Genomic DNA, 27,266 nt, shown 5'->3' on the forward strand with positions numbered 1-27,266 from the left:
GCACCTGCTCCGAGGAATTAATAGGGGTACAATTAAGACAGTTTGGAAACGGTTGCTCTAGGTGAATTTTAGTCAATCATTATGTGTTTTTGAACATTCTAGAGATCTGGTTTCTGAAACTTTCTACCATTACTTGGTTAACCTGAATGAATTTTGACATTGGACTAAATCCCAGCTTATTTGGTTATCTGGAGAAAAACCTGGTTTTTGTTTGTTTGTTTTGTTTTGTTTTGTTTTGTTTTTGAGACACAGTTTCACTCCATCGCCCAGGCTGGAGTACAGTGGCACAATCTTGGCTCACTGCAACCTCCGCCTCCCGTGTTCAAGCGATTCTCCTGCCTCAGCCTCCCAAGTAGCTGGGACTAAAGGCATGTGCCACCACACCCGGCCAATTTTTGTATTATTAGTAGAGGTGGGGTTTCGCCATGTTGGCTAGGCCGATCTCAAACTCCTGACCTCAGGTGATCTGCCGGCCCCAGCCTCCCAAAGTGCTGGGGATTACAGGCGAGAACCACCATGCCCAGCCAACAACCTGTATTACCATACCTCACTCTGCATGGGTGTCATTTGAACCAGTATTTGATACATTTCCTGCATATTTTCTATCATTCTTTGTCATCTTATGACCATGCCTCTGAAATTTGTTGAATATATCAGATTTCTACTGTTACCTCACTTTATTGTCATAAGTACTGAAGTGATGGTCTGTCATTTATGGTCTTTAGACCCTTAACAATTTCAGTGCTAAGATTGACATTGTTTCTTTAAATGTGGATGACGTAGTTAGGAAGAAGATGATACCACTCTTACCAAGGCATGTCAAACTTGTCCATTAACTTGGTCCTCAGGGCAGCTCTTCCCATAATGTAATATAACACATGCTTTTGGAACTTATCTCTCAGGTGCTCTGATAATACGTAGCAGAAGGTAAGGTAAAAAAAATTAAGTGGATCTCAGTATCCCCAGTGAGAAGAACGGGGCATTACTATTAATTAATTAATGAGGCTGAGATACAACTGAGAGTTTATTAAATTGATTTTAAAAGATTTGAGTGATTTTGCAATTAAGAATTAGCATTGTTTCTTCTGCCCTTAGTAAAACCATATGTGCTTTCATAATTGAAAACAGTTGACTTAACAGACACTTATTTTTTCACAGGAAAGCAAGATTTACATCTGTGATCAGCATTCCAGATATCTTGCTTGCTTCTTTTACTGTTTGTTTTGGTTAATGTTGCCATCTGCTTTGACCTTATTAATGATGACTTTGTGAGAAATCATGGCCATTTTCGTGTGTGATCTATTTAGAAGACTCTGGCTGATAAGGAGGAACTCGTACCACAAATAAGGAAAATAAGAATACCCAAGATTTTCTGCAGCCCAGAGGAAGGTGATAGGATATTGAGGTGCTGCTATGGTTTCTAGGATTTTCCAGTTTTGGTTTCTAGGATTTTCCAACTTTGTATTACAATGGAATTCTGGACATTTTTGCTGGGAAAGCAGCAGATTTGTAGGGATCAGAATAGTAGGGACACTGTAGGAGTGTGATCCTTGCTCTCCTATCCTCTACATCACTGACTTCGGTTGATCTGATGTCAATCATTGACTAGCAGTGGACTCCCCTTCACATTTTATTTATAGACGGTAACCTTAAGAGGGATCTTTAGCAAGGATTACTTAATGAACAATTGAAGGATATGTTTATGGCATAGCAGTATTGGTGTTTGTAGATCACAGAAACTGGATGCATTTTCAAAATATTACCACAGCTGTATTAAGATAATCTTTGTTCTTTTCTTCTTTTGATTTTTAATGCTGAACCTTTGCTATATCACTCTTCATTTTCTATGGAGAGGAGGTCCCATGTGTTGTGTTTGCTCATGTACTAGTTCCAGGATTTCTGCATGGGGGATAAAATACTTACTGATGTCTGCCTGGTACGAAAAGTAGACAACTGTCATAGGGAGCTTTCGATTTGCTTCTTGTCTTGGCTGTGGTGGTTTTAGCCATCATATAATTCGACAGGACAACAACTGGCAATTACTTGACATAAGGAATACAGGTTTTTTTTTTTTTGTTTTTGTTTTTGTTTGAGACGGAGTCTTGCTCTGTCACCCAGGCTGGAGTGCAGTGGCGCAATCTTGGCTTACTGCAAGCTCCATTTCCTGGGTTCATGCCATTTTCCTCCCTCATTCTTCCCAGCAGCTGGGACTGCAGTCACACGCTGCCACACCTGGCTAACTTTTTTGTATTTTTAGTAGAGACAAGGTTTCACCGTGTTAGCCAGGATGGTCTCGATCTCCTGACCTCCTGATCTGCCCACCTTGGCCTCTCAAAGTGCTGGGATTACAAGCGTGAGCCCCTGTGCCCGGCCCGGAATAGAGATTCTTTTGGTAACCTTAGATGACAGTAGGTGCTTTTGTAGGGGAACAAGCCCCCTGCACTGAAGTATGGGCTTTAGCTAACCTAGTTATAGCAGATTCCACGTAGATTGCTGAAGAGTAAATACCTTCTGGTATTCTGATTTTGGTTGGTGGTGAATTGAAAATGATGCTTTCCCTTGCTAATGGCCAAATTACTAGTAGCTTGCACTATTTTATCTTGTGTCGATTTGTTTTAATTGATCCCTGGAATAATCTCTAAAGCCCTATACTGTGTTCTTGTAATGATTGAATTCATCACCTTGCTGAGTTTCATTGTGTCTGAGTCCTAATTTCTGATCCAGGAACTCACCTGTTTTTTACTTTGGACTACTCTACCCATTCCTAACTTCTCTAAGCAGCTACAGGTGTACCTGTGCAGCAGGGAGATCTGTCTCCTGCTCTGCTCTTACTGTCTTTTTATACTGCCCTCTGGGACCCTCAGCTGAGCCATACAAACACCTGACAAGAATTTGTCATGTGAGAATTTAGAGATCTGCCAGGACTGATGGTCATTCCTTTCCACGTCAATTTTCCCATTTCTTATGCCCCTCACAGCTCATTCCTCCATGCGTTGTCTCCATTTCAAAACAAAACAAAAATAGCATCAGTTAGAATTGGTAGCCATTTTGTAAATTTATTTGATTATGATGCTGTTTTCAAGTGTCTGTGGCACCACTGCTTTCTAAAGTTGTTTTCTGGACTCCTCAGTTCTTGATTCCTTACATGTTTGCTGATGATTCATATCCTTTTCGCCTAGAATGTTCAGATCCTAGGAACTGACACCTGTCATGTCCTCTGTGGAACTTCTGTTTTAATGAAGTGCATATATGACTTGTCATCCAATCGATTTTTACTCTTGAGTCTTTTGAGTATATAATGACTTATTTTCCCTTTCTCCATGTAGGAATGGGATCAGGTAACCCAGAGTGCCTCTTCACACACATTGTTCAAGAGATAGCATTTGTTTTCTGTCTAACAGCTTTCTTTCTCTAGCTTGACTTGGCAGGAAGAAAAACTGGGTTGATCTGGAAGAATCAGTAGTTGTCACATCAGGACACAGGCAGTCACAGAATGGGTCATTTCAAGGCAGGCCCTGGTGCTTTGGGATAAGGTGTGTGTGCCTGATTTCTCTAGTAACTGAGATATCTTTGAGCACCCTAACATGGAGATGTAAGGGCTAACTCTGAATCAGGGTGACTGGCAAGGACCACTATCAGAATCAGCCAGGTATTTATTGAGCATCTAGGCACAATGCTACTTGTTGACCTGCTTCTTAGGACCTACAACATGAGCCTTTATTTTGCCTCGTCTGCAACTCCACCCTTAGCCATTGCGTTGTCAGCCTGCCCTCCTTTGCCACATTTGAGTCTTCCTAACCTTACCTCTTAATAGCGATCACTTCATCATCGTGCTCTTTCCCACTATCTCTTCTCCCGGTCTCTTCCCACCCATGAAAACAAATTTAGAAAATGAAGGGAAACAAACAAAAAGTCACCATTTTGATGGGATTGAGGCATAATATCTGAGTAAGAAGGGAATCAATTAGTTTTCCTTGACAGTATCTACTGCCTGTTTCTCTCCATCCTCTTGTTGTTTCTTTTTCTTTGCTCTTCCACTCCAGTCCTTAAGTGAGTTTAGTTTTATTAGTTCCTCTAGTCCCTTTTCATTATAACAATGTGTCATAGTCTGCTTTAAAGTTTTTCATACTTACCGATGTTTTACTGCTAGTCATTCATGCCTGATGAGCACCAACAAATCATATGTGAGAGATGGATTTGGTAGGGTTTGGATACAAGGCTGGAGAATTGTGTCAGTGTGAAGAGAGAGCTTCCCTGGAGATCTCAGTATAAAGTTAGAGGACACCTGGAACAGCACCACTTTTACATAGTTCTTCAGTATCAGTAAAAGGTTATTTATATTTTAAATTCAAGTTGTTAAAAATGGAGGCATTCCACATGAGGCTAAATATTATTCAAGATTTTGATCAATAGATGTTATAAGCTGTCAACATTTAAATATACGAGTGACTTCTAGGTGCCATGTTGCACCAAAAGAAGGAAAGCAACCTTTCAACAACTGGGAATTTGGGACATTTCTATATGATTGGGACTGTTCACCAAGTGGATGTTGCTGTGTTTTGCGATGAGGTGGAGTAGAGGGCAAGGGGATCATTTGTAACTGAAAATTTTTAGCTTGTCCTGTGGGACTTGTTAACTTTCGATTACTGCAGCCTAATCCATACAGAACTCCCAGCAACTAAATCTGTGGCTGATCCAACCAATGGCATGAGTTGGACTGGCAGTTATAGAAAAATTATGTTCTTTGAAATTTTTTTTTTAATTGGACAAGAACCCCATGCATAACGTTAATAGTCTTAACGCCAGATAACTGGGAATGTAATCTTTCCCTGTGTCTCTAAGTGATTCTCAATTGGAGTCGATGTTGGCATTTCTGATGTGTATCTACCTGCTGTTTTTACTGGCATTTACCTGCTTTACTGGGCTTATACTCAACCTTGAATACAGATTTGGACACCAGTTAAAAAAATTAACTTCAAATTTATAAATTTCTTTACTGTAGAAAACTACTTATATATGTAGAGTAGTAATTTTTGTTTTGATTTTCAATGTTTTCTTTATGTTATATTCCAAATAAAGTAAAACTTGAAATAATCTGAAAATACTTCTTATTATTGGGAAAGAGATGTGGATTTTTTTTCAAGAAACACAATTTAATTTGTCCTGGGGGCATGTAATAACTTAATGCTAAGTTAGTAAAGTTGTGTTCAGTAAAAGAGCTCAGTAACCCCATAATGAAAAAGAATGATTTTGAAAATAATATAAAAAACTTAATGTTCTTGAGTTGATTTTCTTAAGTATTGTATGGTTTCCTGTAGTTTTCATTCTACTTTTTACTGGCAGGGAAAAAAGGTTTGCTGAGCTCAAGTAAACAGCCTTATCTAACTTTTAAATTTATATAAATAAATGAAATTTTCCTGTTACTCAAGGTTTTTTAATCAATGGTTGTTGCTTCTGAACATTATGATTATGAGAATTTCAAGTCATATAGTTGGTGTCACCTTTGTACTTCCATTTTTCTGTGCTCTTAGGGACAGCTTTATAAAGGGAAGAGAAGTTTGTTCTTATTGATGTGTTCAATTTTTAGGTAGTTATGCTCCTTTAATGTTAGAAGATCCTGGACTCATTTGATTCAAATGTAGAAGTCTTTCCCGTAGATATAGTTCTGATGGTCGGTTAGAAAAACTTTCTTGGTAGTAGCTTTAGTCTCTAAGTATGCTCTGATTTGAATCGCTGATTGTCATTATGTCTTCTGCTTGAATTATTTATTGCATTATTAAAATCACTAATTTGAAGTTACTGCTATTAGAGGCATGTGTTTGCAGTTAATCCCCTTTTGGGGTCCTTTAGGCCTTTTGAAATAGTTTATTGCTCACATGGTAAATGCTACAGTTCAACCCTAAAACATTAGTATAATTAAGAGTTAGCTGTTATTGCTCAATTCCAAACAATTCAGATGCAATACCAGCAGCTACTTTTCTACCCACTGTCAGATACTTAGACAAAATGTTCAGAGAGTGTGGGGAGGTGCTGATCTATTGAAAAGCACGATCAACTTCATGTTATACTAGTAGGCCATTCAGCTGCTCTATGTTCTATTTTGTACTAGAAGTGACATTAAAGAATATTTACAGTTGAATAGATTTTCCTGCCAGTGATCTCAAAGGTTAGAGCTGTGCTGGGAACTCTCTACATTCTGGTTAATAACAGTTCTGTCAGAGATTGTCTCAGTGTTAGGTATCAGTAAGATGTTGGAACTTCAGTTAGGCCTTTACATCATGTAATCCATATATCCTTTCTGTAGTAACAGTAGGGTTTTTGGACACTGACTTGCTCCCTAAAGTCAGCTCTTGATGATAACTATTGAGGTTTTGACTGTAATATGCTTTCTAATTGAAATATAAATATTTGTACAAATGTATATTTAGCATACCACACAACCAGTTTTGCAAAACAAAAAATAAACTAGTAAAGAAGATACCTTTTAAAATAGTAGTTTATGTGTATTAGTGTATTTCCATTTGCCAATATATTCATACTAGTAAAAATAGAAAAAAATACATTTGTTAACACCTTTTAATAGTGAGAATTAGGTAGAAATCTTCCCCAACCAAAGGGTTATTTGATTTTTCTTCCCTACTTGTCTCTAATTAACAACTCTTCGTCTATTTTAAATTTAGATATATAGGATAATTAAGATTCTTTTATAAATAATTTCTTGAATTAGCATTTTCACAGCTACACTTTTAGAGTTATTTTTTAAAAAACAGATATAAAGGTAAAATATTTACAAAAATTATTACATCATGCTTTGTACAAATACAGATCACATCTATTTTGACTTTTAAAAAATATCCTTTCTGAGCAAACGTGCTGAAGTAGATTTAAAAGTAAGATTAATAATCCATAAACTATGAAAATAATCAAAATGAGAAGGGAAACTTTCCTTAACATTAATAGAATTAGTCTTATTTTGTTTCTATTTTTCATTCTTACTTTAGTCCTTGTTTATCTGAGTATTGATATTTAATATAAAAGTTGTAGATAAATCTTTGTATATAACATAGATGACAGTTAATAAATTTTATTTGCTTATGAAATACTGTAGCTAGCAAGCTGTAAATTTTAAGTAGCAAAATTAAATTTGTTTGGAATATATGGAATTCCTCAAAAATGAAACTGAGAGAACCTACTTCTGTTCCTTAAACAACTGCTTATTCTCATGTCACATGAAATACATCTTTTGTATCTCTTTGTGCCTCTGGCTTTTCTGTAAAACGGGCTCAAGAATTTAATTGACTGCCTTCATCCCTTTCAAGAACATTGACAGATACCTCGAAGTCTTTGGAAGACAAAATGCCACCTTGTGTATTTTTTGATACTAACTTGCCTTGTAAGTAAATACTATGTATTGTACACAGTGGCGTGGTGTGACATTGTGAACTTTTTTATGAGAACAGAAGTTGTTTGCATGCTTTGATGTTAATCTATAATTTTATTATTAATTTTTTATAATTTCTGAACATGATTCTTTCCTCTCTCTCCATTGCAGTGGGAACTGTCCCTCCCAACACCTCTGTGTTCTATACTGTTCCTGAATAAGAGGTGGGAGGTGGGGTACTTAATGTTTTCTGGCAGTCTCTTAGAAATGTGCAAAGAAATTGTTGTGCTGCTTGGTTAGGAATATATCCCTGGTCTGCAGTAGATGGAGGAGCGCTTTATCAGCTTAGGAATAGACAAAAAGAGCCCTCTGTTTCCTCATTTTTAGGTTTTCTTCCACAGGTTTATGCTGCCCTGCATGCTGACTCGTGGGTTGGAGAGTCAGGTAGAACTTTTTGTTTTTAATGTATAGAAAGTGCAGTTAAAGGACAGAGTCCCAGTCTAGGATTTTGGAGACCTGGATTCTTGTCTGTGCACTACTCCTATACTGGTATTCACTTTATCCAGTTCTGGACTATTTCCCATCTTTATGAATGAGGACACTGTGGTATGGGGATGCTAGTGAGTGAAGAGGGATGTTCTTGCATTGAATGCCTAGATTCCATACAATTTTGAAACGGTGATTAAAAGTATGTATAAAGCTACGTATAATTATTCATATGAAGCTGTTACAACTCATTATCATTTTCTTTATATTTGCGTATGGGGGTTAATTTTTACTGCCTAAGAACTTCGTTGCATAACTCCCAACATTGTTAGTAAATGCTCATGGTTAAATTGCCCTGTCTCCTTTAAAGGATTTCTGAGTGCTGTTTGTTAAACTTTCTGTGATAAAAGTAATTCTTGTGAAGTGTAAGGAAAGATGGTAATTTTCATATCTGGTATTTGTGAAGCTTGCTTGGTAATTCTTAGTCTCATGGTAGAGGTTTTTCTCTACCATGAGACTAAAAATTATTGTTTTTTTGACAAAAGTATTTTGGTTTTTTGACGTCTTTTGTCATTCTTTTCCAGAGAATTCGGTCAACAGTGGATGAAAAAGAACAAAAACAACTTCTTATGGATTTGGATGTAGTAATGCGGAGTAGTGATTGCCCATACATCGTTCAGTTTTATGGTGCACTCTTCAGAGAGGTAGGAATAAATTGGGTTTTAGCTGACTAATGAATATCTAATTGGGACAAATGAAGATGGCAGGATTTGATTCTATTCTTAAATGCAATATATTAGTAACAAGTTAATATCTCAGTATCTTAGTATGTAACCATGATAACGTACATATTAACTTCTGACTGTTTTTGGGGTGGTGGGTAAGGGGTGAATCGCATACGTGTGTGTGTGTGTGTGTTTGTGTGTGTATTTTAGTATTTGTGGCTGTCATTTGTAAATCTCATACAAATATTTTATGTTCTTTAAGAACCTGAAAAATCAGCTGACTTCTAAATATCAGCGCTTTTGCTACAGTTTTAGATTTTCATTGGGCCTTGAGCAATGCCCCCCCGCCCAACTTTATATTTTACCTTTTATTCATCTGTCATCAAGTGTATATCTGCATTTAATATAAACACTTATGTGTCCCTGCCCATAATCCTGAAGTATACCCATCAGACATGGAAATGAACAATTACAATGTAAATTATTTTTTTCTAATTCTTTTATCCAGATTTTTGTGTAGAAACTAAAGCTCTTAATTTCTTGGTCTCATAATCCTGTTTCCTCTGGTTATTTTGTGTCCCAACTTGGGTTATCATTTCTGCTTCCAGCTCTCAATCCACTTACTCATTTCCAGTCATCCAGCTGCCTAAAATGTGGAAGTGAGTTTGGGCTAGGAGTAGAACTGGAGCTGTAAATGAAGCAATACATTATGGTGTCCTAGACTGCCATCAAAAATTGTGATACTTAGTAGGACTTGAACTGAACTGCTAAGCATTTCAAATACTGTTTTAAAAAAGTACCTTTCTCATTTTGCAAATGTTAGTATGAATAGCTGGGTTGTTATAAACTGGTAAGAAAAACCCTACTCTCTTTTTGGGATCGGATTATAGAGTGTATCCTTGGGGTTTGTATTGTTACTGGCTTTAAAATTAATATATATTTTTGAAACAGGGCTGAATGTAGCACTGAATAGAAATATATGAAATCTTACAATTGGAAAAGATGTTAGAGGTTAGTTAATTCTAAACCTAATTCTGAAATTTTTATTTGTTTTTCTGTACTCTTACTAGGTAACTAGTAACAACACATTCTACTTCATGAGAGATTCCCATTTCTTTGTTGAATCACTAATTGTTAGTTCTAGATTCATGTAGTTTCTTTCTATTCCTGTCTTTTTACTTTTTAATGATGAGAATATTCATTTTTATGACCAGATATACTGAATTTATTAATTTTCTTCCATCATTTCACATCAGATTCCATTACATCAGTATACAGTCATGTATTCATGTGCATGACTATAACTTGGACCTAAATATTATGTAATGTTATTCTAAATGTTTGGAACTTTCTTCATGTTGCACAAGAATCTTACCATCTCCTCCTCCCTTTATTCCCAAGCTGTGAACTTTTCTTCACAATCATTGAATCATCACACCATATGCAGAACAATAATTAATTAGGGACTAAATTAGATATTCTCTCCTAACTAGATTCTGTGGTTTTTTCAGTGCTGTATTCATTTTCACTATAGACTTTCCCCAGCTCTACCTGAACCCTAAATCACCTCCATAGTGCTGGAATATACCAATTTATTTCACTCGTTCATTTATTTAATCATTCAAGTACCATTTACATACCTAGCCTCGGGCTAGATAGTGTGGGAGTCTGACTATATGAAAAGAAAGCCGAGTAAGTCATATTCGTGATTGACAAAGGTGTGGAAACAAAGCACAGAAGCTTGGAGTAGTGTCTGAGCAATATTCTAATGGTTTTGTTATCATGGATAGCTGAGTCACATTTGGTTTTATGTCTCAGAAGAGTTGAAGGGAGTTGACATATGCAGCTGTAAACACTAACATCTGTTGAATGCTTTGTAGTTTTCACATATATTTTCTTCCCAATAATCTTCGGGATTTGGTGGTATTATCCCCTTTTTTCAGATAGGAAAATGAAATCTAGTGTATTTGACAAAAGTTACACAGCCAACAAGTGGCAGAGATGGGATTCCAGAGACAGAAATCTCGCTGTTCCTTCTATTTTATTACAAGTGGTCCAGAGATGAAGAGATATATATAGATATAGATGCTTTTTAAATAAGATTTTTGATATGATAAGATGCGTGATAAGTTGAAGGCTTAGGAATTACACAGTTAAGCTGTACAAAGACCCGGAATGCCTAAGTAGATGAAACATGAACTTTCCCCCCAAATTAGAATGCAATCTGTAATAGGTACTTTCTGAATAATAAAAGATTAAGTTTCAAGAAAGCAGAAAGTAACAACTTTTACAATAGTATATTTTACAATAAAAATATAGTTTTTCAATAGTTTTACAATAAAAGTGTAGTTTTACAAGAAAAGGGTTACTTTTATTATTTACCTTTAAATAGTGAATAGTAGAAGTGTATTTCCCCAAGTTACAAAGGTTAAAAATATTAAAATGGTCAGGCACGGTGGCTTAAGCCTGTAATCCCAGCACTTTGGGAGGCCAAGGTCGGTGGATCACGAAGCCAGGAGCCCGAGACCAGCCTGGCCAATATGGTGACACCCTGTCTCTATTAAAAATACAAAAATTAGCCAGGCGTGGTGGTGCATGCCTGTAGTCCCAGCTACTCGGGAGGCTGAGGCAGAAGAATCACTTGAACCTGGGAGGTGGAGGTTGCAGTGAGCCAAGATCTCGCCACTGCACTCCAGTCTGGGCAAGAGAGCGAGACTCCATCTCAAAAAAAAAAAATAATATATATATATACACACACACACACACATATATATAAAAGAGATTTAATAAGAGTTTAAAGAAACATTTTTCTTTTGCAGTTGATGAGTTACATGTATCTTTTTTGGTGACATGACCTTCAGTTCCAATAATAGACAAAAAAAAATCTGAGTTCATGAAAGGAAATAGTAGAAATGAATGTATGTAGTCAGGACTTTTTACCTTACCTTACTAGCACTGTGAGAGAGACAGTGCTTTCGATTCCTGTTACTGTGAGACACTCTCCAGGGATTTCATTTCGCCTAACTTATACAACCACTGGACTTCAGCTCTTGGTTTGGTTCAGTCAGCCATCCATCGAGGAGCTTATGAGATGTTCCTTTTCTCATTCTTGCAGCAACTATTTATTTATTTTAATTTAAATGTTATTTAAATTTAAGGGATACAAGTGCAGTTTTTTTATATGGATATATTGAGCAGTGGTACAGTTTGGGTTTTTAGTGTATCTGTCACGCAAACAATGTAAATTGTGCCCATCAAGTAATTTTCGATCATCCACCCTTTTCAACTCCTCCCTCCCTTCTGTGTCTCCAAGGTCTCCAGTTCCGTATTCTGTCCATGCGTGCACATGATTTAGCTCCCATTTATAAGCGAGAACATGTGGTATTTGTCTTTCTGTTTCTAGGTGGTTTCACTAAAAATGGCCTCCAGTGTATCCGTGTTGCCACAAAAAAAAAAAAACAAAAACAAACCATGATTTCATTCTTTTTTTAATGGCTGTCAGTATTCTATTGTGTATGTATGTCACATTTTAAGGACATTTAGGTTGATTGCATGACTTTGCTATTTTACATAGTACTGCAATAAGCATACCAGTGCAGATATCTTTTCGATATAATGATTTATTTTTCTTTGGGTAGATACCCAGTAGTAGGATTGCTGGATCAAATGGTAGTTCCACTGTTTAGAGATTAATCTTGCTGTTGGGTAATATTGAGCTTCTGAAAGTTCCGTCACTTATTCAGAGCAGTGAATAATACTTAATACTGAAGTTGGTAATTCTGTGTTGCCATTGTCTTCAACCATGCATAGTTCTTTCTAGGATGGAACCAAACTCAAAAAAAAGTCCAAAGTACAGCTTGGATTTGGTTTAGATAAGTTATTAGGTCACTCAATTGCACATGTTCCTAAGAGTCATTTTCAGGCTTTGTAGGTAGGTGGAAAAAAGAGCTTGATATTAATTGAATAATGGAAGTAACTGCTAGCCTATATTTTACAAAAAAGACCTAGCATTTATCTTAACAGTGCTGAAACCTAGTATCACTTAAAAATTTTTCTGATGCATAAAATTTGAGAATTTCATAGCAGGTAAACTCTTAAAACATCTTTTGAGGTTGGGCAATAAATTCTAGTGCAGAAAGCACTGTTCTTGAGTAACTTCTAAATGTAGAAGTTCATCAGATTATAGAAGGCAGTGATGCTGGCTAAAGCGAGTTATCTCCCCCTTTTTTATCCTTACTTCAACCCCTCTTCTCCTTTCCCTCTTCTTTCTCCTTGCAAGTTTTAAATGCAGCTTATGGAGGTAAAATTGACATCTGATAAACTTCCCATATGTAAAGTGTACAGTTTGATATGTTTGAACAAACATATACGCCTGTAGAATTATCACCAAAATCAAGGTAATGAATGTACCCATCACTCACAAGTTTCCTTATACCACGTAGGTAATGCCTGCCACCTCTCTGCTGTCCCCATCCTCAGATAACCACTGACCTGCTTTATGCCTTTATAGATTAATTTGTATTTTCTAGATTTTTACATAAATGGGATCTGACAGTATGTACTTCTCTTTTTCAGTTTGTCGTCTTTCATTCAATATAATTATCTTGCATTTATCAGTAGTTTATTTCTTTTTATTGCCGAGTACTATATGTAATGTTCCATTATGCAGACATATCAGTTTGTTACTCATTTACCTGTTGATGGCCTTTTGGATTGTTTTCAGTTTTTGTCTATTACAAATAAAGTTGCTTTGAGCATTTATGTACAATTGTTTGTATAGACATAAGCTTTTATTTTCCTGGGGTAATTACATGGGGGTGGAATGGCTGGATCATATTGCAGGTGTATGTTTAACTTTTTAAAAAATGGACAAACTTTTTTCTTTCTTTTTTTTTTTTTTTTTTTTTGAGACGGAGTCTCGCTCTGTCACCCAGGCTGGAGTGCAGTGGCCGGGTCTCAGCTCACTGCAAGCTCCGCCTCCCGGGTTCACGCCATTCTCCTGCCTCAGCCTCCCGAGTAGCTGGGACTACAGGCGCCTGCCACCTCACCCGGCTAAGTTTTTTTTGTATTTTTAGTAGAGACGGGGTTTCACTGTGTTAGCCAGGATGGTCTCGATCTCCTGACCTTGTGATCCGCCCGTCTCGGCCTCCCAAAGTGCTGGGATTACAGGCTTGAACCACCGCGCCCGGCCTGGACAAACTTTTTTCTAAGGTAGTTGTACCATTTTATGCTTCCATCAGTAGTTTTTGAGAGTTCTGTTTCTTCCATGTCTTTTCCGTCACTTAGTATGATCTGTCGTGTTAATCTTTAGCCATTCTAGTAAATGTATGGTGTAATCTCTTTGTATTTTTAATTTGCATGTTTCTGATGACTAACAGTGTTGAATGTCTTTTCATGTGCTTATTTACCAACTGTATATCTTCTTTGATGAAGATCCTGTTAAAACCTGTTGTACATTTTTATTTAAATTGGGGTTTTTTGTTATTCAGTTTTGGGAGGTTTTTAAAAATATATTTTGAATACAAGTTTATTATCAGACCTATGATTTGCAGATACTGCCTCCTGTCTGTGCTTATCTTTTTATATATATATATATTCTTAACAGTGTTTTTGGAGAGCAAAAGTTTTTAATGTGGGCCATTAAAATTTTTGATATGGGCCAATTTTTAAATTTATCTATTGTACTTTTTATGTTGTATGTAAGAGCTCTTGTCTAACTCAAGCTCACTTAAGATTATTTCTTATGTTTTCTCCTAGCAGTTTTATAGTTTTAGGTATCACATTTATGCTTACCCATTTGGAGTTAGTTTTTATATATATCGAGAGTTATATAGTGATGAGGTTTTTTTTGCATGTGGATATCCTTTGCACCTTTATCAGATATCAGTTGTCCATATAGATGTGGGTCTATTTCTGGACTGCTCTGTTCTGTTGATCTGTTGTTTGTCTGTCTTTGCACTAATCTCACATGGCCTTCGACTACTCCAGCTTTGTAGAAAGTCTTCAGATTTGAGAGTGTTGGTCCTTAAACTTTGTTCTTTGAAAAGTTGTTTCAGCTCTTTCATATCCTTTCTATTTTCATGTGGATTTTAGAATCTTCTTGTCGATTTCTACCAAAAAAGACCTGAAAAAAACCAGCAAAAAAAAAAAAAAAACCACCCGCTGGGATTTTTGATTGGGATTTTGCTAAATTTGTAGGTCTACTGGGGGAGCATTGATATCTTAACAATATTAAGTCTATTGACCCTTTTCTGTGGCATCTCACTTTATTATTTTACATCTTCTTTAATTTTTCTCAGCAATATTTTATGGTTTTTACTGTATGTCTTTCATCTTTTTACTAGAGTTGCCTTTAAGTGTTTATTTGTAATGCTGTAATATATATTCTTAATTTTCTCTTGTGACTAATATGCACAAATATCGTTTGATTTTTTATATTGATCTTGTGTGCAACAGCCTTGCGAAACTCAAATTCCAGTTGCTTTTTTAGCTCCCTTCAGATTTACTACATAGATCATCATTTTGTCTGTGAATAGAGAGTTACTTCTTTCTTCCCCAGTTAGTTCCTTTATTTATTTTTGTCTTGCCTCATTGCACTGGCTAGAACCTTCAGTATGCTGTTGAATAGGTACGGTGAGAGTAGACATCCTTGTGTTTTTTTCTGATCCTAGAGAGAAAGCATTCATATTTTCATCATTAAATATGATATTAGCTGTGGGGTTTTCATAATTTTTTTTTAAATCAAGTTAAAGAAGTCTCCTTTTACTCATAGTATGCTGAGAGATTTTGTCAGGAATGGATGTTAGACTTTTGTCAGATTCTTTTTCCAGATCCTTGAGATGTTTTTGAGATGTATGGTTTGTTGGTTGTTTTAATAATGGTAAGTTATATGGATTGATTTCTGATATTAAGCATAGCTTTTATTTCTGGGAGAAATTCAGTTGGCGTTATGACGTATTCTCTTTTTTATCTGTCATTGGATTCAATTTGCTAAATTACTAACATTTCGCTAATTTGCTAAAATTCATTTAAAATTTTTATATCTGTGAGAGACATTGATGTATAGTTTTCCTATTTTTGTCTGACTTGTATCAGTGTAATGCTAGCCTCGTAGAATGAGTTGGGAAATATTTCCTCTTCCTGAGTTTTTTGGGAGAATTTATATCTAATTGGTATTTTTTTTTTTTGTAAATATTTGATGGAATTTACCAGTGAAGCCACTTGAACTTAGCAATGTCTTTGTGAGAATATTTTTGACTGAATATCCAGTTTCTTTCAAAGATAGAGTTATATTCAAGTTACATATTTCTTGTTGAGTGATCTTTGGTATTTGTTTCTTTGAAGAAATTTATCCCTTTCATCTAAATTATCAAATTTATTGGAATAAAATTATTCATAATATTTCTTTTTTATTATTTTAATATTGGTAGAGTCTGTAGTGTGTTACTTCTGTCTTCCCTGTCCCTCCCTCCCTGCCACTTGTTTCTGATACCGATAATTTATGTCTTCTTTTTTTCTTCCCAATTAGTCCAGCTAGAGGTTTATCAATTTTATTGACCATCTCGATGAACCAGCTAGCTCTCAGTTAAATGATTTTCTTTTCTTATCTTTTTTTTTTAAAGTCAAGGTCTTGCTCTGTGGCCCAGGCTGGAGTGGTGCAGTGGCCTCATCCTAGCTCAACCCAACCTTGAACTCCTGGGCTCAAGGGATCTTCCCACATCAGTCTCCTGAGTAGCTAGGACTACAGGCATGCACTACCACCACCCTGCTAATTAATTTTTTTTTTTTTTTTTTTTGTGGAGGTGGGGTCTCACTTTGTTGATCAGGCTAGACTCAAACTCCTGGCCTCAAGCCTTTCTCCCACCTTGGCCCCCTAAAGCACTGGAATTACAGGCATGAACCATTGCGTCCAGCCTCAGTTACATGATTTTCTCTATTGCTTTTCTATTACTATTATTATTTTTTGATGGGGGGATTCATTCTGATTGTGGTTTCTTACTTTCTTTTACTTATTTTTGCTTGATTTCCTTTTTTTTTCTTTGTTTGTTAAGGTGGTCCATGTTCTTTTTAAACTGTGAAATATTTTAAACATAGACTAAATTACAGAGGAGGAATAGCTACCCAAATCCTATATTGGCATATTTATTCTTTATAAGTCTTTAAATATTATAAATGCACTTAAAGCCCTCATCACATTTCCCTTTCCAAATCTCATCACTACTCTGAGTGTTTCCTTTAACTTGCTTGTTGGTTTAGGTCATCCATATGGGCATTTTCCCCTACATTTTACATAATATTGCTTTCTGTATTTTCACAGTTTAAGTAAATGGAATGCTAAATGCATTCTCTATTATACATTTTATTCAACAGTTTTATTCAACATAGTTTTCAAGATTTATGTAAATATAGATTCATAATATATAGATTTAATTTATTTTATGTAGTATTCTAATGATTAAATACACCCTATTTTGTTTTATTTTTAGAAATAATCCTAACATAGATTGCTTCTAATTTTTTACAATTATAAACAGCACAAAAATGAAGAATTGTTTTGCATGTCTCCTTGACAACTTAGGTTACAGATTATTCAGCGTATGTCCCTGGAAATACAATTGCTAAATTTAATGATACCCATATCTCCAGCTGGAGTACTGACTTACATTTCCACCAAAGTTTCTGTATTGAGAATTGTATTTGGTATCAGTCATTCCTGACTGTTAGTAGCTTATGGTTTCAGTTGTTATGGTTACCTCTTGGTCCACGTTGGCTCCTAGAGTTCAGCTATCTAGAGTTCAGCTATCATGTCCACACGAAGGGGGAAAAAAAAGGGAAGAACGAAAAGGATTTTCCTGGAGTCATGAACCAATGATTTTGTGTTGATACCTCTGTGGCTGCCTTTCTTTACATTTAAAGACCAGGAAATGTAGATTTTAGCTAGGTATATTGTGCAGAGGAAAGGGGGAATGTTTATTGAGTATGCCATCAGCATTTACTGTCACAGATCTTTTACCTGGTCTGTACTAACATTTGATAATAAACGTTTAATTTTTGGCAGTTTGAAGTGGTATCTCACTTTTAAAATTGCATTTCCTTGATTGGTGAGGTTCAGAATTTTTTACATATATTTAGGCTTTTTTTTTTTTAATTGCCTTTGATATAATTCTACTAAGTTTTATCTTTCCCTAATTAATTTAGCATAACTGTTTATTATTCAGGATACTGGTCTTTTGTTTCTTTACATCCAAATAGATGCTTTTGTCTCTCATTTTTAAACTTTTGGTATGTTCTCCTTGTTTATACAGAAGTATTCATTATAATGGGGTTAAATTTAACAGGTCTTATCCTTTGTGATTTGTTGTTTTTATGTGTGTTCTTGAGAAAAATTTTTTTCCGACATAAAAGTCATGGAGAACTCTTAGAAAAAAAAAACTTTTGCTTTTTTGCAAAATCCATTTGGGAGTTTTTGTATATATATTTGTGAATGATTTGATGTCAGAATTTAATTTTTTTCTATATGGAAGGTAAGTTGTCCCAGCGGCATTCATTGAATAATACATTCTTTTACTATGATTTGCTTTAACTTTTGTCATATATCAGATTTCTGTATGTGCATGAACTTTTGCATCTGTTTCTTTGGTATATTTACCTTTTATTTCTGACTGCTTCATAAAAAGTCTTTGTGTAGTAGGTCAGTATCTCTTCTTTAAAATTATCTTAGTTATTCTTGGCTCTACTTTAATATAAGCTTTAGGGTCAGTTTGTTCAGGTCCTTGAAAATTTTGATTAGAATTTAACTGAATTCTTAGATTAATTTGGGAGAATTTGACATGCTTCTCATCTTGAGTCTTCACATTTGTAATCATGGTCTGCCACTCCATTTGTTCAGGTTGTTGTTATGTCCTTTAGTAACATTTTATATTTGTTTTCATAAAGGTTCTGCCTATTTTATTAGATATATTTCCTGGTGACTTAGTTTATATTTTTATTGAGAATGATATCTTTTTAAATTTATTTTCTAATTAGTTATTATTGGTATATGTTATTGGTTATAAATGAATCTTTAGGAACCCTTATGTTACCTTAGTAGTTGAGTTTTTCATCATTCTCTAGCTTTTTTCCCCCAATAAACCCACATTTATTAACTTCTGCATTTCAGACCTGTGGTCATCCTGTTTTCTGCTTGAGCATGACAGTTCATGCTGCTGTCACTACTTTTTCAGACAGCTCAGGGCATTTCATTTTTTAAATTCAGCTCATTACCATTGTCTTGTTCTCTGTATGACCAAAAGGAACTGTCAGAGAGGTAAGAAGGTTACATTAGGTTATGTTCCTTAGAAATCACAAAGAGGTCTCTCTCTCGAGCTCATTGCTCTTTTCTGTCCCCACTTCTCACCTTTATTCTCCCACTCCCATGCCCATCTTTCTCTTTTGTTTGCCCGTATTTCCCTTCCTTCTCCCTTCCATTTGGTAACTATAGTTTTTACCACCTGCCAGGCACTTTAGTTTGTGCTTTGCATATGTTAACTCATTTGCCCTTTATCACAGTCCACTGAGGATGGTGGGGCAGTCTCATTTCATAGATGAGGACGTGAGGAGACCCACGCTTATAAAAGTAGAAAGTAGGAGAGCTTGGATAATGTCAGGCGTTTCAGACTCCTAATGTCATTTTTTTTATTGTTGTTGTTGTTTTCACTTTGCTGTATTATTGAGGTTCGTTCTTTCTACTGTTTTATAAGTGGATGAGGTAAATGTGCTGTATGTCTCTAATAAAAATTTTTAGTAAACCTACTTAGATAGTGTCTCTAAAATAAAGCTATGTCTATTTTGGGTGGAGGGTGTTACTTGATCTTTCACGATAGCCATTCTCACAGGTCTCTCTAAAGAAAAAGAGGTTTACAGAGAAGAAAGACTTAAATGCAGAAATAATCAGTAAAAGTTTACTATGTCCAATATGCTTTACAAAAACATATTATGTATAGCCATGTAGCTAGCTATGTGAATGTTCTAGAAAGTGGTCCTGTTGTAAGAGTGCATTGTAAACATTGATAAAAGAAAAACATTAGGGACACTGGATTCTATTCATGGGTAAGTGTATTATTCTGGGCAAGTAATTTTACTTTTAACAGGCATTAATCTCCTATATAATCCAAGGATAGAATTGATTATATAATCATTATATATTTGAAGGATACGAGATTAGTGGGTAGAAAATCTTTGCTGTATTTATAAATAAGCAACAACATACAGAACTGTTTAAGGTAATTTTTAAAAATCATTTTGATAGTATTTTCATTTTTGTAAGGTACTTTGTAGTTCTTGTTCATCTGTGTGTCCTGTACTTTTATTATAATCATAGTATCTGCTTTTATTTTTTATTTTTTCATGACTCACGCATCTCTCTCATGAACTGTATTCATTTTCAGAAATATTGATTTTAGATAATCTCTTTAATGTTGTAGTATTCCCTTTTGTGAGATAGTTCATCGATTTCTAGTTTTGTTTTTTCTTAGTGTAATTTATGGAGCATTTGTTTCAGTTACATTCCCAGACATAGGATGATTCTGTAAAATGGTATCAACACAGTTATTTCTGTTTTATTGTCAAATTGCTGTCAAATTGGTTTAAAACAATCTATAATGCAAGAAATGTTTGAATGATTCAGTTTAATTATAGCCGGCATCCAGTCATTTAACAAGTATTTATTGAGTCTTTGCTCTGGCAGAGGTTACATTCTAGTGGGGAATATATATGACAAACATAATAAATAAGTAAATTACACTTTACATTAGAGCATGATGATGACTTTACAGAACAGAGCAGGATGGGGGAGTGGCTGGTGGGATGACTTGCGCTTTACATTACTTAAAGTAGGCCTTGCTGAGAAGGTGGCATTTGAACAGGGTCTTGAGGCATGGGATTTACTTTATGTATTTTTGTCTTTTGTGGCTAATTTAAGAAGTTTATGTAGTCTCTTAAGATTACTGTCATCTATTTTCATTGTTAGTAAGAATGAATGGTTTTCTACATATTTCCTATTTTTTTTTCTATTTTGGCAAAATTTGAAATTTTTATAAAAGCACAGAAGTTTTCTGTGTAAGCCTGTCCCTGTCCATACAATTAAAGAGTGGGGAAAATTGGCTTTAACTACATTGTTTGTATTTAAATCTGTTGAAGGCTTTAATAAGAAAACAAATATTATTACTAGTTTGAGATTTGAAATAAGAATAAGATTGCTCCTTTCTTAATATTTACATTTTAAGTAAAGGCAAGGTGATATTTAAGATATGTAAGAATAACAGATATTTGTTATTTTATAGGGTGACTGTTGGATCTGTATGGAACTCATGTCTACCTCGTTTGATAAGTTTTACAAATATGTATATAGTGTATTAGATGATGTTATTCCAGAAGAAATTTTAGGCAAAATCACTTTAGCAGTAAGTACCTAGTCTTTAAATTATTCCTTGTGTATATAGTTATATAGAGATGCTGCTGGAGTTTTGAATACACATATTTGAATGTCACTCACAGTACCTTCCTGAAAATAATTCATAGTGAATAACCAGAGACAAAGTTACTTCTGTGGGGTAGTTAGCACAATAGTAATCATAATGGTCTCGATAAATACTGCCAATGTTCTTTCCCTTTGAATCTCAATGAATCATAACAGACTGTTCTGTAAATAAAACTAGAAAAAGCAATTTTCTGTTCATTTTTTCCTGTTGCTTTAACTATTTTTAAATAGGCTATATTAGCACAGTTATCCCGAAATTAATCAGAATCACAGCCGTCTCCTTGAAGCCCCATAATTGAAGCCCTTGGACAAAGTATGTTTACTATGATTTAAGATTTTGGTTATTCAGTCTAAACTATCTAAAATTTTGACTAGCAGTTTCAGGGACCAGTGTTACTACTAAATTTGGTTAATTCACTTTCACCAGAGGACCAAAAAAGAAAATAGGTACTTTTTTACATATGTGTTTATAGTTTTGAAAGTAAATTGGTTGATCACTTTGTTTCTTGCTCTGAATCTTTAACTCGGCAAATGTATGTACATTTTTTTCCTAAAGGAAAAAGATAATTTACTTTCATAGAGCAAAATTCATAAGATTCTTAGAAACTCCTGAGAATCTGAGCTAATGGCATGTTTTAGGTTAGTTGATATATAAACTAAATCATACAGGAAGTTGTAAAATAGATACTTCGGTTGCATGTAATTTCCCAGCTCTTCCTTACCTGCATACTATCCCTCCAATGTAGTTCACCAAGATATATATACCCTTTCAAATAATTTCATAAAAAGATTTTATGAAAATCATTTTATTTTTAAATTTTATGAAAATAATTGTATTAAATGAAGCTAACTTAGACTAGAAACTTATTCATTATTTAGCTGGGTATATGAAATTTTACAATGATTAGTTTAGCCATCTCTCTCTAATATATTCAACCAGTGTTATCTTGAAACTTGTTACTATTCGTAATAATTATAATAATAGAAAAATGACAATAGCTAATGGTTATTAAATGCTTATTTGCATCAAACTGTTTGTGACATTTAATCTTCATAGCAACTCTCTGTGGTAAATAGTGTTACCCCATCTTTATGGATGATAATCTGAAGCATAGACAGATGAAATAATTAATGTGCTTTGAAGTGTATGCAGTTAGAAGTGGCAAATGATTTAAATCCAGGCAGCCTGATCCCAGAACCCTGCTCTTAACCACTCTATGACAGGATGACCATGAAATTAGAAAACAGAAAATTATTTTATATATTGCAATATAAAGAATATATACCATAGAAAATGATTTATTCCATATTTGCGTTAGTCAAGACTTGGTGATCATTTTATATATACTAAGCACACATGTAAAATTATTTTGTGTTTAGTCTTTTCTTGCTAATTAATAAACCAGCAAACACACAAGCATAGCTATTCACAACAAATTTATGTGTTCTACATTTCTCGTACCTAGCAGCTTGACATCAGCAAAGACTTAATCTTACAGCAAATGGTTGGCCTGTTGTTTAGTTCTCCTTTAGTTTGAGGTTGTGTCTCTCTTCCTTCCCTTCCTGAATAAATGTGTAATATTCTGATCATGATCAGTGACCAGGCAACAGGATAAATTCCCACAGTGGTGAACAGAGTTACGCTAGCTCTTCAAAAATCACCTTGAAGGCTTAGCACCCAATGAGGGTGGATAATTGTGAGGAACTGAGAATTTAGAAAACTTTTTATGTACTATTGGACTTAGAAATTGAAATCGATTTTGCTGCAAGTTATTACTCTTAGTTGAAATGGAACCAACTCAGTGATCGTTGTTGTCCTGTTTTTATTTTTGAACATGTTAGAGGCCAGGCACAATGGTTCATGCCTGTAATCCCAGTAGTTTGAGAGGCTGAGGCAGAAGGATTGCTTGAGCCCAGGAATTTGAGATCAGCCTGGGCAACATAGCTAGAACCCTGTCTCTACTAAAAATTTAAAAAGTTAGCCAGGCATGCATCTGTAGTCCCAGCTACTTGGGAGGCAGTGGTGGGAGCGAGACCCAGTCTCAAAACAAAAAGGAAAAAAAAATACAAGGAAATTTTAGGTTGGAGATACAAAAAAAGATAAAATTTTAAATGAATTATTAAATTATAAGTCTAAGTTACTGGGTGGGTTGGTTGGTTGGTTGGTTGGTTGGTTTGTTTTAGCCATCAGGGAACAGCATATAAAGACAACTAAGCTTTTAGATCTGAAATTATTCAGTATCTTTGGATAACAAGAAATGACAGAATATTGAAATATTAAGCTTAAAGTGTATGCAAAGGACTACATGGGATATTACTTGTTTTCAACTATTATGCTGTTTGAATAAAAAGAAACAAGGTGCTTATTTCATCTCTTCTTTTCTCCCTAGACTGTGAAAGCACTAAACCACTTAAAAGAAAACTTGAAAATTATTCATAGAGGTGGGTATGGATTGGTATTTGCTTAATAGAAATTAACTTTTTTCTCTTAATTGATGAACAGTTACTGAAAATTACAGTGTCACTGTATAAACTTTCCTAAAATATTCATATTTTTAGCAAAAAATGATTTATGTACTCTAAAGCTCATATTATTACTATTTTTTTCTTTAGGATTCAATAAATTTCAGTCTGTCTTAGTATGTTGGACTTAGAAACTAAAATAGATTTTGCTGCACATTGTTATTACTATTAGTTGAAAAATAATTATGCATTTGCCTGATAGATAATTAATGTTTTTCTGCATACAAATAGGGCATCGAAGTGGTCCTGTGGACATTCAGAGAAGAATCTGAGGGATAGTACTGTCAAGCATTTTAAAGGCACGCTATCCCTGTCTGTTGTTTCTTCTTCACATTAGAGGATGTTTCTAAATTGAGACAAATCTTTTAATTGGTATTATAAGTTGAAATTTCTCTAAAGCATGTTGTATTTGTGTAAACAGTGATCTTGCCCTTATTAGATGCATATTCAAATGAAACATTTGATGTAGTTGAAGGCCAAACCTAGAAAAGTAGTAACCCTGTGGGAATCCCGAATTTAATCCAGCAAATAGATGAAATGCTTGCTTTTCTTATTACCGTGCTAGACTCAGGGTAGTGAGGTGCTGGCTTTGAGGAAACACACTGGGTCAGTACCCCTCAGCAAATTTGTAATGGAAAAACCTAAGACAGTACGTGGCAGTGTGTGATTTAGCCTGACAGTAAATAGGAAGAAAAGTAAAAGGTCAAAATCAAGAGAAGTGAAAAATTTCTAATTCTGGGAGACAATTTCTGGTGGTTAAAGAAATTAGTAATTGGGCCATTTTTTTAAGTTATTTTGTTTGTGGTTGACACTAGACCACTGAAATTAGTGAACCTTGAACATCAGTATATTTTATTTAATTTTGTTTGGCTTAATGCTTGTTAGAAATAATATCATTTTTTCTTTTGGCCTAAAATTATGTAGAGTTAGGTCCCTAGACAAAATTCTTTGTTTCTCTTGTAGTTGTTCTTCTTGTCTTGATTTTTTTCCCTTCTTCGTTAGCTGTGTTTTATAATTGTGAGAGTAGCACCTTTGAGACATTTGTTAGTTACCTTAGGGATACTTAGTGACCGCAGTAAAGCACCAAGGTACTGCCTGGGAAGTAGTTGAATAAAATAAAAAATCTTCAGAAGTAACTTTTGTTTTTCTCTTACTAAATAAAGTGATGAGTTTATAGCTGTCTTTTATCAGTTAGGATCAGTTAGCTTTTTTGTTGGAGTCAGTGCTTTTGATTACAAGTAATAGAAAATTCTGATAACTCTCGTTAAACTTCAAGGAAATTCATTATCTGTCATAATAAATCCAAAGATGGGGTGGCTGAAAGCACAATATGACTAGGGGTCATGCTTGTTCTTTTTGCTTCTGTCCTCCTTCATGTGTTAACTCTGTCCTCAGGGTAGTAACAACTAGAGCAGTTCCCACTGTCGTGTCTAGATGTGACTGCCTCTTGAAGAAGAGGTGCTCTCATGCTGTGCAGCTTTGTGGGGAATATGGAAACTTTTCCCACATCTCTTCATACCTTTTCTTGGCTCATTCACTAGAAGTGCCTCATGCCCTTAAACCAGCTACTATCAAGAAGCATGAGACTACCCTTATAAAACTTATACCAGCCAACAGCCAGGATTTGGAGGTGTGGCTGTTGATAAGAAGAGATACCTCAATAAAACACAGGTTCTGTTAGAAGATATGGATGGGGCTGGGCGTGGTGGCTCACACCTGTAATCCCAGCACTTTGGAGACCAAGGCAACTGGATGACTTGAGGTCAGAAGTTTGAGACCAGCCTAGCCAACATGGTGAAGCCTCATCTCTACTAAAAATACAAAAATTAGCCGTATCTGGTGGCGCATACCTGTAATCCCAGCTACTCAGGAGGCTGAAATAGGAGAATTGATAGAACTTGGGAGGCGGAGGTTGCAGTGAGTGGGGATTGCGCCACTGCACTCCAGCCTGGGTAAAAAAGAGTGAGACTGTCTCAAAAAAAAGGAAAAGAAAGTATGGATGGTTAGGAATGGATTTTTGATAGGCCCACAGCTGTTTCAATCATGGTAAGAGATCTTTACTGAATTTTTTTGTGGATCACCTTCTGAGTCACATTTAGATGTTTTCTGCATCCTATATTTTAAAACCTTATTTTTTATTCATTGAGCCAGGGTAGTGACAAGGACGTGGATGAAGGACTGAGCTATGGATAGAGAATTAGTTGGCACATACTGGTAGTGACTTGATTGTCAGTGAGAAAGGGATTTGACATTCCTTATATTTTGACTGTTATGCAATGAATCTGAACTAAATAAATGAATTTTTAAGCCTTTTGAAAACAATCTAATGCCTAAATTTCTTGTGAAATTTTTTTTGATATTCAGTTTTTAAGCACTGGCATTCAGAAAATTGTTTTCCTTTCTCATTTTCAATAGAAGAAAACCATTGTTTTTTCTGTGTTTTACAAATATGAAGATGTTAAGAGAAAAATCAATCCCTGTCTATATCTTATAGATTAATAAGATGTTTGTGAAATGACTTTTGCTGTTACATTTACACAATTATAGTTATTAAAGCTACTTGTTTAAAACATGAGTAATTATTGTATGTGATAAATGAAGATGCTTTACTTCTTATATATCTGAATTTAAGGACTTGACCACTTACGTTGTCTAAGGTTTTTCAATATTTTTGCTTAAAGTGAGGCCTTATGTAACCTAGGAAGAAGCTAATTGTATACTGAATGATATCTATGTCTTGCAGATATCAAACCTTCCAATATTCTTCTGGACAGAAGTGGAAATATTAAACTCTGTGACTTCGGCATCAGTGGACAGCTTGTGGACTCTATTGCCAAGACAAGAGATGCTGGCTGTAGGCCATACATGGCAGTAAGTGTTAAGTCCAGGCCTTCTTGTTTGATAGTCATTGCACAGAGAACCTATGTTCTTTTGTGCTGACCATTAGTCATGCGATTTTACCATGAAACTGCTAGAATATTTCCCTTACCCTTAGGCCCATGCTCAGGTCCTAGCATCTCCATGAAACTTTGCTAAATTATCCCAGTCAGCTCCTGTTTTCACTGTCTTGCTTTATTTCTCTTATTTGGCATTTAGCAGTTGTGGTCTTCTGATTATTGTTTGTTCATTATATTCAATTCAACTCATTAAGCAGATGGTAACTTCTCAGAAAGTTCCTACTATCCCTTAGTGAGACAAATGGGAAGCCTTGGGTTCATAGCAGAATTCACTATGTATTACAGAGTCTGAAGCTGTATGTTTTGAATATTGTCAGTCCCTGTTTTACGGGTAGATGAAGCACACCAACAAATGCAGAAGTCGAGGCCTTCAGTATTTTGCAACCTGGAGCCTCTTTTTCTGCAAAGAGACAGATGTACACTATCCATCCATAGATATCACACTCATCTTACCCCAGTATATTTGCATACAGTGTTCCTACAGCCTTTATTTTGATCTATATTTGAATAAGAATTTAGTGTCTGTGTTTCAGACATTTCCCGAGGTGTTGATGTCTTTCTTTAATGTTGCCATGGTTCTTTGGGGACAAATGTGACACAAGCCAGGCGCGGTGGCTCACACCTGTCATCTCAGCACTTTGGGAGGCCCAGGCAGGAGGATCACAAGGTCAGGAGAT

The 27,266-nt window shown here is 35.2% G+C and overlaps 1 protein-coding gene across 8 annotated transcripts in view; it reads left to right on the top strand.

Annotated features, from left to right (window-relative positions):
* Nucleotides 1-27,266, top strand: part of MAP2K4 (mitogen-activated protein kinase kinase 4) — a 120,750-nt gene that overhangs the window by 64,935 nt on the left and 28,549 nt on the right. For all 8 annotated transcript variants that reach the window (XM_005582927.5, XM_005582928.5, XM_074018613.1 and 5 more), the window contains 4 exons: nucleotides 8,452-8,571; nucleotides 20,913-21,032; nucleotides 23,500-23,551; nucleotides 26,376-26,503. In XM_005582927.5, coding sequence (XP_005582984.1) covers nucleotides 8,452-8,571; nucleotides 20,913-21,032; nucleotides 23,500-23,551; nucleotides 26,376-26,503 — 420 coding nt within the window. The remainder of the gene's footprint in view (nucleotides 1-8,451; nucleotides 8,572-20,912; nucleotides 21,033-23,499; nucleotides 23,552-26,375; nucleotides 26,504-27,266) is intronic.

The sequence above is a fragment of the Macaca fascicularis genome, chromosome 16 (assembly GCF_037993035.2).
Source record: "Macaca fascicularis isolate 582-1 chromosome 16, T2T-MFA8v1.1".
Lineage (NCBI taxonomy): Eukaryota > Metazoa > Chordata > Mammalia > Primates > Cercopithecidae > Macaca > Macaca fascicularis.